The 12,342-nt window shown below is 48.7% G+C and overlaps 1 protein-coding gene across 3 annotated transcripts in view; it reads left to right on the top strand.

Annotated features, from left to right (window-relative positions):
- The first annotated feature begins 2,903 nt into the window (after positions 1-2,903).
- The window catches only part of PRICKLE2 (prickle planar cell polarity protein 2), a 314,648-nt gene continuing 305,209 nt past the window's right edge, over positions 2,904-12,342 (top strand). Inside the window, exons 1-2 of one of the 3 annotated variants that reach the window (XM_034658590.1) lie at positions 2,904-3,113; positions 3,892-3,977. In XM_034658590.1, the coding sequence (XP_034514481.1) occupies positions 3,072-3,113; positions 3,892-3,977 (128 nt within the window). In that variant the 5' untranslated portion in view covers positions 2,904-3,071. Of the gene's footprint in view, positions 3,114-3,891; positions 3,978-6,621; positions 6,850-12,342 lie in introns of those variants that run through there. The other 2 variants (XM_034658595.1, XM_034658596.1) reach the window with 2 other exon arrangements.

Here is a 12,342-nt window from a genome sequence, read left to right as displayed (position 1 = left end):
TGAGGATTTCTCCAGGTTCCATCAGTAATTGCACTGCCTTGAGAACTGAGGAAAGAGCACACATCAAAGAGGTCTATGAAGGGTAAATGCAGCCATATAGAGCAAAATAAAATCGTCTACTCTTTGCCTACAGCTGACAGTGAGAATGAGTTTTCCTTCCCGGGTTACTAAGCTTTATCTTCCTAAGCAAGATAAAGTGCTTGTGGACTAGAGAAGTAAAACACTGCTTCTCAAACGTGAGCCTCAGGTGTAAGTAAGTCCATGGAGACTGACTCTTTCTTCTTCATAGGAGATAAACAAAGGTGGATTCGTCCAGCAGTGGGTGATTAAAAAAACAATTTTTTTTTTAGTTTAACTGCTTTTTTTTTAATTGAAGTATGATTAGCATGCAATGTTACATTAGTTTCAAGGTTTTTTTAATTTTAAGACTTTTATTTATTTATTGGAGAGAAAGAGCACGAGACATGGGGCTCGATCTCACAACCCTGAGATCATGACCGAAGTGACATCAAGAGTTGGATGCCCAACTGACAGAGCCACCCAGGCGCCCCTGTGTCGGGGGTGTTTTTTGTGGTAGGTGTCAGGGGAAGCACTTGGGGCCCTGTTTGGGAGGCAGAATTGGACCCCATGCCTGTGGCTTGATCAGACAACGTGTGGAGACCCCGTACATCTTCTCGGCCTCTCCTCTTGCACCTAGAAACAAAAGTTAAATGCCTGGACCACCCACACTATTTTCCCCAAGGGCATAATTATTGTTACATCCTTCACCAGCCACATCTATCCAGAGGTGGGACTATTGCCACCTGCCTTTGTACTTCTTTCCAGGGGATTTGAAGAAGGTACTGCTTCCTCAAGATACGTTCCTTCCATCTGTTAGAAACTTGTAATGCATTGGTTTTGTTCCTGGCCTTTGCTAACAGTTTTCATAATTAAAATACAAGCAGGCACCATCCACAGCAAGAACATGGCCCTCCTGACCCACACCTGCCGGTTAGAAGGCCATGCACAGTGCAGCATGGAGCAGGGAATGCAGTAGCCCTGCTGAGAAGGCCAGCTGAGCCTTCGGCACCTGTACTAGTCATAACCTGGGGTTTTAATCGCTACCACCCCTGCCCCCAACTCTACCAACGCTACTGCCTTCTCTCTAGTCATTTAACAAACATTTGTCAAGCATTTGAAATGAGCCAGAGCCTATGCTAGGCCTGTGCAAATAAAGTGATGAATGAGCCATGGCATTTACTCTCTGCAAGTGTACCATCTACTGCTGCTCGGGGCGGGGGGGAGGGGTTGTTGGGTAAATACATTAAAGCAATATAAAGGAGTCTACCCTTTAGGTCCCTAAGTGTTGGAGTATTTTTTCCAGAGCTAGGATTATGGTGAGGTGAGTGAAGGAGGTCACAGGTAAGTACAGGGTCGGATCTGGTCTTTATTTAAAATGTTGACTTTTTTGCATCAATTACGATTCTTAAAAATATTGTTTATCTCGATTACTGAGTTTTTTGGGTCCCCTGTAAATTTCACTCAGCACTTGCCTAACCCTTGTTCTGGCCTGGAACTCCAATCAAACCTTCCTCTCTGGGCACTGATGATCGTCATTGAACACTGATACACACAGCAGGTATCTAAGCTGGGTCACCCCCCTGTTCTTTGGCATTTGGGGTATAGGTAGACTGGTCTTGCCACTAATTTGCTATTACCCCATGCACACAGCTTTTCTTCTTCCAGCCTCAATGTCTCACCCAGAAAAACACTAAGCCCAGACAAGTATCTTTTTGACAATGGCAAGAATGTCTCCTTTTGACATTTATGGAGTCCTTACATTGTGCAGGTGCTGTTAGGGGCCCTAGAGCCTCTGAAGTGAACAAGTGTGGGTGAGGGCCGATAAATAAGTAACCAAGATCCTTTCAGTCTATACCATGTGTGGTATGAGGGAGTGTCTGTGTGTGAGATGTTACAATAGGGGGCCGGGGAAGTTTTCTCAGGGGAGGTGGTATTTAAGCTGGAATATCAACGGGAAGGGGACACCATGGCCTATACTGCTCAGACTGGCAAAAAAAAATTTTTTTTTGACAGCTAATCTTTAATGAGCCCTTCATCTGCACCTGTTATAACATCTATAACGACTGTACCTGTGCCCCCTCGTCTCTCTCAGCAACATTGCGAGATTAGGACTCTTGTTATATCTATTTTTTTTTTAATTGATAAGGAGACAGAATCACAAAGTCAGTTAATCTGGGAAGATCACCAGCTACCAAGTGGTGGAAAAGGCATGGGCAGGTGGTGGGGGGAGGGGGAGGGTCAAAGTTAGCCCTGCAAGGGTTCAACAGTTACTTAGAGAGCATCTGCTGTATTCTAGGCTCTGTACGGGCGGGGTCATATGTCATCCTCCTTCTCCTCCTCCTCATCTACCGGTACTCAGTGAAGGGACATTGTGACATTCCAGGCTTGTCACAAACTTTTACAAGAGTCCATTATGGAGGGTGATGGGTCTGTTCTCAGCTCTGGATTGTGCTGGCTGTTATAGTCCGTGTGAATTTGTCAAAACTGGCAGAATTGTGCACTACAAGGGGTGAATTTTACTGTATGTGAATTATACCCTAATTTTAAAAACTTAATCTCCCATCCCTCCACCTCCAGCCGCTACCCAGGCCAAAGCAATGAGGTGCTTTCAAGAGTTCCCTGCCCTAACTTCGGCTAGGGTGAGGGACGAGCCTTTGTGGGCGGACCCAGGTGCGGGACCGGAGGGAGCCACAGCCAGCCGGCGGGGAAGCCGGGCGAGCGAGAAAGTAGGCGCAGCCGGTGCGGGGGAGGGATGGGAAGAGCCCGCGGACCGCGGGGCGAACCCGGGGAGGCGGGGGGATGCCGGGAGAGAGGGAGGGACCTGCGGGCGGGAGAGCGAGAGGCACAAGCAAGGGAGGCGGGGGAGGCGTGCGCTCCGGAGCGAGCCCGGGGCTTCGAGGCGGAGACAGCCAGGCCACGGGCCGCCGAGCGTGCCCGCCCAGGCGACCCGCCCTCCCGGCCGCGGTGCGGACGGACCGACGGACGGCTCTGCGTGCAGGAGGCGCCCAGCCATGTTCAGCCGGAGCTCCCGGAAAAGACTCTCCAGCCGCTCGGTGAGTGTCCCCCCACCTGAGCGAGGCCGATCTCTGGGTCCCCCGGGGCCTCGGCGAGCGCCCCTGCCCAGCTTCCCTCCGCCCGGCGGCCGCGCACCTGTGGCCCCAGGTAAGCTGGCCCCGCGGGCGGGGGCGCGTCCGGGGCGCGCGGCAGCGCTGGAAGACGCCGAAGGGGTTAAGTCCGGAAACCCTTTCTGGGCGAGACCGAGACCCCGAGCGGTGGCCCTGTGTGTCACAGTGTGGGGGCCCCCGGGAAAGCCCCCTCCCTAGCTTTTTCCCTTAAGGCAGATCGGAACCACAGTATCTAAGCTCCACCGTCCAGCCTCTTGGAGCTCTAGCCGCGGACTTGACTTTGGGCTGTCTTTAGGGGTGTCCTGTGCTGCCCCCTTCCCGGGAGCACCGGCATGGCCCAAGGCGAATGCGCCATGGTCGCTTCTCGGGGACACTGGGGAACAGAAAGGTCTTGCTTTTGTTTCTTAGAAACCCGTGACCAAGGTGCCTGGGGGAGACAAAGCCCCAGCCATGGCCATTTCTTGGTGGCTTGGTGCCCACGCCTGAGGTAGCCCGCCTGGGTCCACACACCCTTCTCCACGCGGGAGACCACCCCTGGGGCGCCGGTCGCGCCCCGCCCCACGTCCCCTACCACCGAGAGGAACATTGGAGGCAAATTTGATAAGGTGGGGTGGGAGGGGCAGGTCCTCCTCCCTGGGACACCAGTGGGGCTTTGGAGGGAGCTCCCGTGGTGGAAACATGGTTGTGTTGTCTTTTTGTTTTGAAGTTGACTGGACTGGGGCGGATAGAGAGAGGCCAGCCATGTAACGCCTGCGGTGACCAGTGCCCGGGGTTCGCCTTGCATAAATGGAGGTAGGATGCATTAAATCGGATTCCTAAAGGCATAACAATTCGGGGTGGGGAGTGGGGAAACATATATGTCTCTCTCTATATATACACACACACACACACAAAAATGCCTATATTTATCTCCTTTTGTAAATCTCACTTGTAAGTCACATGGAAAGAATGCAAAGGCTGTTCCTTTAAGAGTGGGGCTACATCTGCTACAAATATCTAAAGGTGGAAGTGGTGGCCAGACACTGGGGGATGCAGGAGAGCTGGGCTCCGGCTGCGTTTCTCTGATGGGAGAGTTTTGAGTGCCTCCTACCAGAGTGTATCTAAGTTGCTCAGCCCCAAACAATTCAACTTGGGCATGACAGTGTCTCCAAGGGCCACAGTGCCACGTGTGGAGGATACCCTGGGCTAGCTGGTGTTTTCCAGTCGTGTTTTTAATTCAGCCCCTGTAGCCTGGGTCCCACCCACAAATCCACTACCGCCGGCCTGCGCTGTGTCAACCCTCTTCGGTGGCCAGATGTTTCTTATTAATGTGCCGTGAATGTTGACTTCCAGACAGCCCCAGCCTGGATTGGAATGATTATGTTTGGGAGATGCGGAATCGGGGTGCCCTCCCATTGCATCTGGCTGCTGGGGCTCTGGTTGGAAAAAGTTGGGGTGCAGTCTTGCAGGCTCTCACAGTTTGACGATGTAAAGAGAAGAGCTGGATCCTTCTTGGAGACTTCACAAAAAGGAAAAACCAGTGACAGGAGAATATTCTCCGACATCCAAACATGTTCTCTTTTTGATGAGTGCATCTTTCCCTTTTCCCCACCACTCATATGGCCCTTTGAAGAGGGCAGTTTCTGGACACAAGGGGCAGGGGAAAGCCTGCTTTGATTTTATTTTACCCCTCGGTGCGTGTTTCTCTACTTTCTCCCAAATGGTAACGTGTGCTGAGCACCCAGTTATAACCGGCTCCTTCAGAAATTAAATGCTTTTGTTCCTCCCTCAGATGGGTCTGGCAGCCTCTTTGCCTTTGTTTCAAGGCACTGAGCGAAGCCCTTATGGCTCCCAAGCATTTAATAACTTGTGTCAGAGGCGAGGCCAGGCGACCTTATAAATACGTAATGGGCAGGAGGAGGCAGCCATCACTGCCAGTTCTGTAGCCTGAATAGGTGTGGTCTGAGCTGGCCTCTTGGCGTCCCAAATGGGAAAGTAGGTGATCCTTGGAATAGGTAAGTGCAGGAGCCTTACTTGGTAAACCCAATCCAATATGGCAGGACACTAGCTGCTTCCTCTCTGCTCTCTTTCGTGCTCTCACTGGGGGTGGGAAAAGCAGTGTCATGAACAGGAGAGTGCTTCCCAGTTCCTCACCTACTCTGGAGCCTTGGGGTCACCTAGGCCTGTGGGGTAGTGGTTCAGTGTGGGAGTTGTGGCCTGATGCTCCTCCTTTCTTCCGTGTGACCTCTGACCTCCAGTAAGTCCCTTGGTCTCCCTGGTTGTTGGTTTCCTTACCCATCAGGTGAGACTAATAATAGTGCTCAGCTCACAGCCTTATTGCGGGGGTTAAATGAGATGCGGAAAACACATTGTTTGCCCGGTATCAGGCCCACGGTAACTATTGGCTACATTTGTTAATTATTTTTATCTTCCTCTCAACTGCCTAAGAGGAGGCAAAAGTAGCTCATTTGAGGCTGCTGGGTGTCCAGCTTACTCTAGACTTTCATGACCACAGTTTCTTGGAGAACCTTCAGCCGTTTTAATCCAGCTGAATTTGTGACGGGGGGGAAACAAGTGTATTTTCAGCCCATTATGGAGCCTTTCTTTTGGAAAGAGACCCTTTCATGAGGCTGAGATGGGTTTTCATGCAGAAGCAGTTTCCCCACTGGCAGCAGAAAGGCTTCACTTTGGCTCCATGAATGGGGTTTTTATGGCATTTCCACCCATTGCTGGAAAGGAAGCAGCTCCTTGCTTTTGCTCCCTCCTTTTCCCCCATGGGCGTATTTTCTGGTGACCTTTTGGAGAAGAGAGACAACCATTCCTGGGTTACAGCACAATGTTCTTTTTTGGCAGCTGGGAACCCACAGTGTGCTCACTTTCCACTCCTCTGACTGGGGAGGCTGTGACCCCCTGGGAGAGTCGGTGGTGCTCTGAGAGGAGTACAAGGCTGGCCTGACTTAGGCTGAAAGGCTCCTTTTGGTCTGACCCAAAGAGAATTTCCCTTACCCCCAGAATACCAAGGCGCCTTAAACATGACTGCTTGGCCTCTCCTCTGGCATCTCTGCTTCCACACTGGTCCCCTCCGGTCCACTGCCCACCCGCAGCCATCTCCCAAAAGGAGAACAGAATGGTGGCCCTTCGTCCAGCTCGAAGGTACTAATGTTCTAGGGGAGGAAGCGTGTGTTGTAAACAAACTTTGCTTCCTCGTCTGGTGTGGTGGAGGGAGCTAAGGCTTTGAAGTCCTGAGGGAGCTGGCCCGCTGTCTTGCTCTGGCTTTGACAAGCTGTGTGACCTTCAGCAAATGGCCTAGACTCCCTGGGTTTCATTTCCCTCCGTCAAAGTGGGATCTCTCTACTGAACCAATATTTGAGCGCCTGGCTCTCCTGGTGCTGGGGATACAGCAGAGAACACACCAGACAGGATTCCTGCACTCATTCGACAAATAATTACATTTCAGATAAGGCGGTCAGGAAAGGACTCTCTGAGGAGGTGACATTTGAGCCGAGACCTAGAAGAAGCAAGGGAGGAGGAGGCTGGTTCAAACCTGGAGTGGGACCAGCTGTATCACCGTCTCCCAGGAGCTTCCTAGCAATGCAAACTCACAGGCCCTGCCCTAGACTCGCTCAGTCCGCCTGAGCTTTAACAAGCTCCCCAGCTGATGCGTGTGCCCCTAGAGAGAGAAATGGTGAGTTCGAACACCTAGACCTGCGGATGCCGAATTGTTCTCTGTCCTTGGGGGCTTCCTCTGGGGGAGGAAAGATGCCGAAGGTCCCGTGGAAGTCTCTTAAGAGTTCGTGGGGATTTCCCTGGTTACAATGCTCTTTCCCCATTTCTGTTATCACCCACACCTGTAGGTGGCAAATGCAGGGATTTGTAGGATTTCTAAAGAAAACAAAACAAAAATGCTAGGAGGGTCCCTTTCCGTGTCTTGGAGAACAGAGAGCTCACGGTTGTCAAGCACAGTGCTGTCCACCTGATCTAGGGCGCGTGCAGAGCAAAGGTAAGCACTGTTCCCTGCAGGTGACCCGGCCACAAAGAAGCGGCCCCTCAAGGCAGCCCAGGGCCAACCCCGCAGTGGCCAGGCCTCAGGGGGAATTTTCATTCAGGGGAACGTTAAGGCATCTTCGTGGACTGTGGCCCAAAGTCATTAATAACTAAGCTCTTCCTGCACTGGGAGACAGCTTGCTCCGTGGGGGTTAATTGGGCTTGCTTGTTTGCCACCAGTTTGAGCAGGGAGAGAAAAACAGGGAGGATTTGCCCTGTGAATGCCTAGGCTCTGATGAATAAAACAGTAATAATAACTAAAACACCAGCAGTGACAAGGATGGGCGCTTACCCGGTCCCGAGCTGTGCCTCCACGTGTTACATACATTTCTAATTGGTCCTCACCAAACTCTCCAAGGGAGAGGTGGGGATTTCCCTGATGAGGAAACTGAGGCTCCGACTTGTTAAATAATCTGTCCCAGGTCTCCTGGCTAGGGAGAATGCGGCGGAATTTAGCTCTAAAACCCCGGTTCATTTTCTGGTGACTTATTACCTCTTGTTACCTCTCTGTTGTAAGGCAGAGGGCCCTCTGGTCACATCCAGCCAGCAGGTGGATTTTCTTTGGTCCGCACAGTGTGTTAAGGAAGAGGACTTTTTATAACGTTAAAATCTGGGTTTCCAGCTTCTCTTTGAAACTGCCATGGTGAGGTAGCAAGCAGCCTACTTTGCTGCCTGAAAGCATATGTGCGGTCTCTCTGCAGGTGGGTGTGACCTTGGCTTGCTGTCATCTCTGATACTCCAGTTGCATTGAAGGACCTCTTCAAGTATTTAGGCATCCTGTCCCATACTGGAAGTGATTGGAGTTTGTAAACCCTGAATAAGCATGCTCCTCCCTCAAACAATGATCGTAAAAAATAGTACGCTTCTGTAACAGTAGCTACCCTTTTGAGAGCGTTGACCACGCCAGGCAAGCGTTTTACATCTTTCTTGTCTTTCCCTTAACAGCAGACCTTGGAGATGGTGTGATTATTTACACCTGTTTTAATAGATAAGGAAACGGAGTCTCAGGGTCAGTTTGCTGAAATTTCTATAGCCAGCTAGTCGATGGTATTCCAGCCTTGTCTGACTGTAGAATTCTGTGTCTGGACCAGGACTTTTCCAACTTGGCTTGCGTGTGAATTCCCAGGGCATCTTATTCAAATGCAGATTCCGACAGACCAGGATTGAGGCCAGGGCCTAAGAGTCTGCATTTCTGAGGAGCTCCCAGGTGATGCTGATGCTGCTGGTCCAACGAACACACTTTGAATAGCAACAGTATGGACCAGGGGTCGGCAAATTGAGTCCTGCTGGCCAGATCTGTCCCTTTACCTGTTTTTGTTTTGTATGACTTATAAGACCTACATGGTTTTAACATTTTTTTGATGGTTGGAAAGAAATGGGGCGCCTGGGTGGCTCAGGCGGTTGAGCATCTGACTCTTGGCTGCGTGACTCTCCAGGTCATGAGAATGAGCCCCGCATCAGGCTCTGAGCTCAGTGCAGAGTCTGCCTGTCCCTCTTCCTCTGCTCCTCCCCCTGTTCTCTCTTTCTCTCTCTCTCTCAAATAAATAAAACCTTAAAAAAATTTTTTTTAAATGGTTGGAAAAAAATTATAGATATTTCATGACCTAGGAAAATTACATGAAATTCAAATTTCAGTGCCCATAAGTAGCTATCTGAACAAGGTCAAGTGCATTTGTTACATACTGTCTGTGGTTGTTTTCTTGCTACAGCGGTAGTGCTCAGTATTTGCAACAGATCATTTGGCCTACAAAGCCAGAAACATTTACTGTCTCGCTGTTTACGGAAAATGTTCGCCGATCACTGTTCTGTGCCACTGTCTAGGGGAATATGCAAGTAGCGTCACTTGGTTTTAGAAGAAAGGAGTCTGAGAACCTTTTGGAATTAGAACCGGAGGAAACCTCCCCTCCAACCTGGATGAGTTTGGTGCAGAAATCAAAGACAAGCAAAGAACCAGGGAACAGAGCAAAGCCATTTCTAAAGGGCATGTGGAGATGAGACTTGCAAGACCAGATCAATGCACCGCCAGTGGATTCTAAGCTCCTTGTAATCTCTTTAACGTTTCAGCTTTGCTGATAAATGTAGATTCGACTTGAGTATTAAAAGGCGGGCTTTGAGAACAAGCCTCCTGGAGTTGCACTTTCAAGAGCTGCTGACGTGGACAGCTCAGACCCGTGGTAGTTTTGTGAGGTGGTTTTAATTATGCGGAGCGGTTTGTCTCCCGACAACCGACAACCGGCAGGCCTTTCCAGGCAGGATGCTTTGGCCCCACGCAGCCGTCCCCAGGGGCAGCACTTACTGGGTCAGCCAAGACTGCCTTGAAAAGCATCTTAGTTGCCCTGGCAATTGTGTTGATGGATGACCCGGGTGGTGATCTGGGGAGATGCCGGCCTGGTTTCCTTTACCGGATTGTAATTTAGCTAAGAAATGGGTTCGACCAATTATTTTGCTTGGGCAAATTTTGCTCGGTCAGTTGATGTGCCAAGAAAGGGCGGGGGGGCGTGAAAGGAGATGGTGTGCGTGTGTGTGTGTGTGTGTGTGTGTGCGTGCACGTGTTTGCACGTGTGCACGCACACAGACACCCAAGATGTATGCCTGGAATCCTCAAAGTAGGGAAGGATTCTTAGCTCAGAAGCTTGCTGTTTGGCTCACTTTACGTCCTTGGCATTTGATAATATGCTTGATGGAAGCTTCAGCATCTTTATAGGATTTTTCTCTTGAAGAAACCTATTAAATTCATCCCAATATGTCTGTATTATCTCTGATTTTGAAATAAGGTGTGCCTATTATAAAGTATTTTAAAACCACACACACATACACATATAAGACTTACATAGCACACAGAAGAAAACAGTTATAACTTTGAGAGCAGGGGTCAGCAAATGACAGCCAGTGGGACAAAAGCAGGCTGCTACCTGGTTTTGTACAGCCTACTAGCCAAGAATAGTTTTCCTATTTTTAAGTGGTTGGGAAAAAAAATCAAAAGAAGAATAACATTTTGTGGCACATAAAAATTGTATAAAATTTACATTTCAAGTCCATAAATAGAGTTTTAATGGGACACAGCCATGCCCCTTCCTTTAGTATCCTCTCTGGTGGCTTTTGCAGTAGCCGAATCTGGTCGCTGAGACAGCCTCGCGGTCCAGGAGACTGAAAGCGTTGACCACCTGGCCCTATGCAGAAAGTCGTTGGACCCTGCAGCTAGACATCTCGAAATCTATTGCTTATGGGTTAGTTTTTATTTCCTCAGATTCATTCACATTATTATTTGTTAATAAGATTTTAAAGAAAATATATAGTTTATATGGTGTTTTATAGCATTCTTTAAGAATTAAGAAATTATTTTTTTTGGACATCTTTTCATGCCATTATATAAAGAGCAAAGAGATAGAACCTAATACATTTATTAGCTTTTAGAATCAAGTGTATGGGTTATCGGCACATTGAAAATTTTCTGCGCATGGCCACTTTGAGGGTTTTCCATCACTCCTGATTATATACTATCTGATGATAGCCTTTCTTATGCTGCAACCGGGCTACATGGAGCTCTTGTCAAATTGTCCTCCAAATGGATGCTGCCAAATTCCACCCCTGCTATTGAACAAGTGTGCGTATATTTATGTGTTCTTCAGGCTGAAACTTTGAAACATCTCAGCTTGTATAACAACCTTGTAATTAATCCTTGTTTAATCACCCTGAGCGACAATTTGTACCCAATGAATAGTGAGAAAACACAGAGCATTGATGTCAGTCATCTTTTATTTATTTTTTTCCAAAATTCATTTTATTTGTCTTTAATCCGGAAAGTGGTACTCACATTCTGTTGAAAGGTTGTCATTCATCCTTATGCTTCTGTTCTTTAAGGTTGGTGGGACGAGGGGGGTCTCATAAATGTGTTATTTTGTGGTCTGTTGGTTCAAGAAGCTGTAAGCTTACGCTTTAACGCTGCCATTAATGAGAACCCCAGAGGGAATTCCCTGGAGACAGAGGGAGCATTCCCTAAAGGGAGTGATTCCCAGAGCACTGAGCATTTTGAGATCAAAAGGATTCTACCTGCCTTGTGTATGGGAGAGCCATGGGGGGAGTGATCTCTGGGGAGAAATGTATACTTTGAGTCAGTGTCATAAAAACTTCTATGATGCATATAAGGGCTCATGTGGGAACATTATGGCTGAGTGGTTAAAGGGACAGGCTTTGAAGACTTTTTTGCTGGGATTATAGTCTTGGTTCTGCCTTTTACTAGCTAAGAATCCTTGAAAACGTGACTTACCCTTTCTGAGCCTTCCTTGGTTTTCTCATCTGAAAAATGGGAATAAATTACTATTATGAGGTTCTTTTATGAGGTTGTCAAGAGGGTTACATGGGATAAAGCATGTAACATGCCTCACCGCATGTGGTGTGTAACGTAAGCTCTGTATGCTGGGGTCGGAAGAAAGATGAAGAGCAACAGGGTTGGATAAGGAGTGGGAAGGCGGGGCGTTCCTGGTGGCTCCGTTGGTTTCAGCGTCCGACTCCTGGTTTCGGCTCATGGCATGATCTCACAGGTTGTGAAATCGAGCTCCGCATTGGGGAGTTTGCTTTAAGATTCTCTTCCGCTGCCCCTTCCCCCGTTCATAGTCTTCCCCCCACCAATAAATAAATAAATCCTTTAAAAAAAGGAGTAGGGAGGTGTGGTTTCATGGTCCTGGAAATTGGAGATTCAATGATAGAGAGCAAGTCACCCCCACCATGAGCTGCAACGCTTCATTTGTTAAATGGGTGTGATGATCCTTGTTCTGTGAATTTGTGTCAGAAGAGCTGGAGCCTGCAAGCTCCCCCCGATCCCCAGCCCTGTGGGAGTTCAGGTTCTAAAGCAATGAGTATTCCAGATGGAATAGCAGATTCACATCATACACTTAGCTGCAGACGTATGCACTTCAGGTGAAATGGGGTTTAGACTACCCCCTCACAGTCTGTTTGCTGAAATGAAGTGTGCATAGGATGTTTGTTAATTAAAACAATTTGCAAACCATAACAAGAAGACAACATGTAAATTTTGCGCCTGGGATCAGTGTATAAAAAGGGGCCTTTTTTTGTGCCTTGTGCCCGCCAACTGGACCATGAAAGTTGATGTCCAAGATGAAAGCCACTCGTCGTC

The sequence above is a fragment of the Ailuropoda melanoleuca genome, chromosome 4 (assembly GCF_002007445.2).
Source record: "Ailuropoda melanoleuca isolate Jingjing chromosome 4, ASM200744v2, whole genome shotgun sequence".
Taxonomy (NCBI): Eukaryota; Metazoa; Chordata; class Mammalia; order Carnivora; family Ursidae; genus Ailuropoda; species Ailuropoda melanoleuca.
Note: the sequence above shows the minus strand (reverse complement) of the source record. Positions and strands in the feature narration are given on the sequence as shown.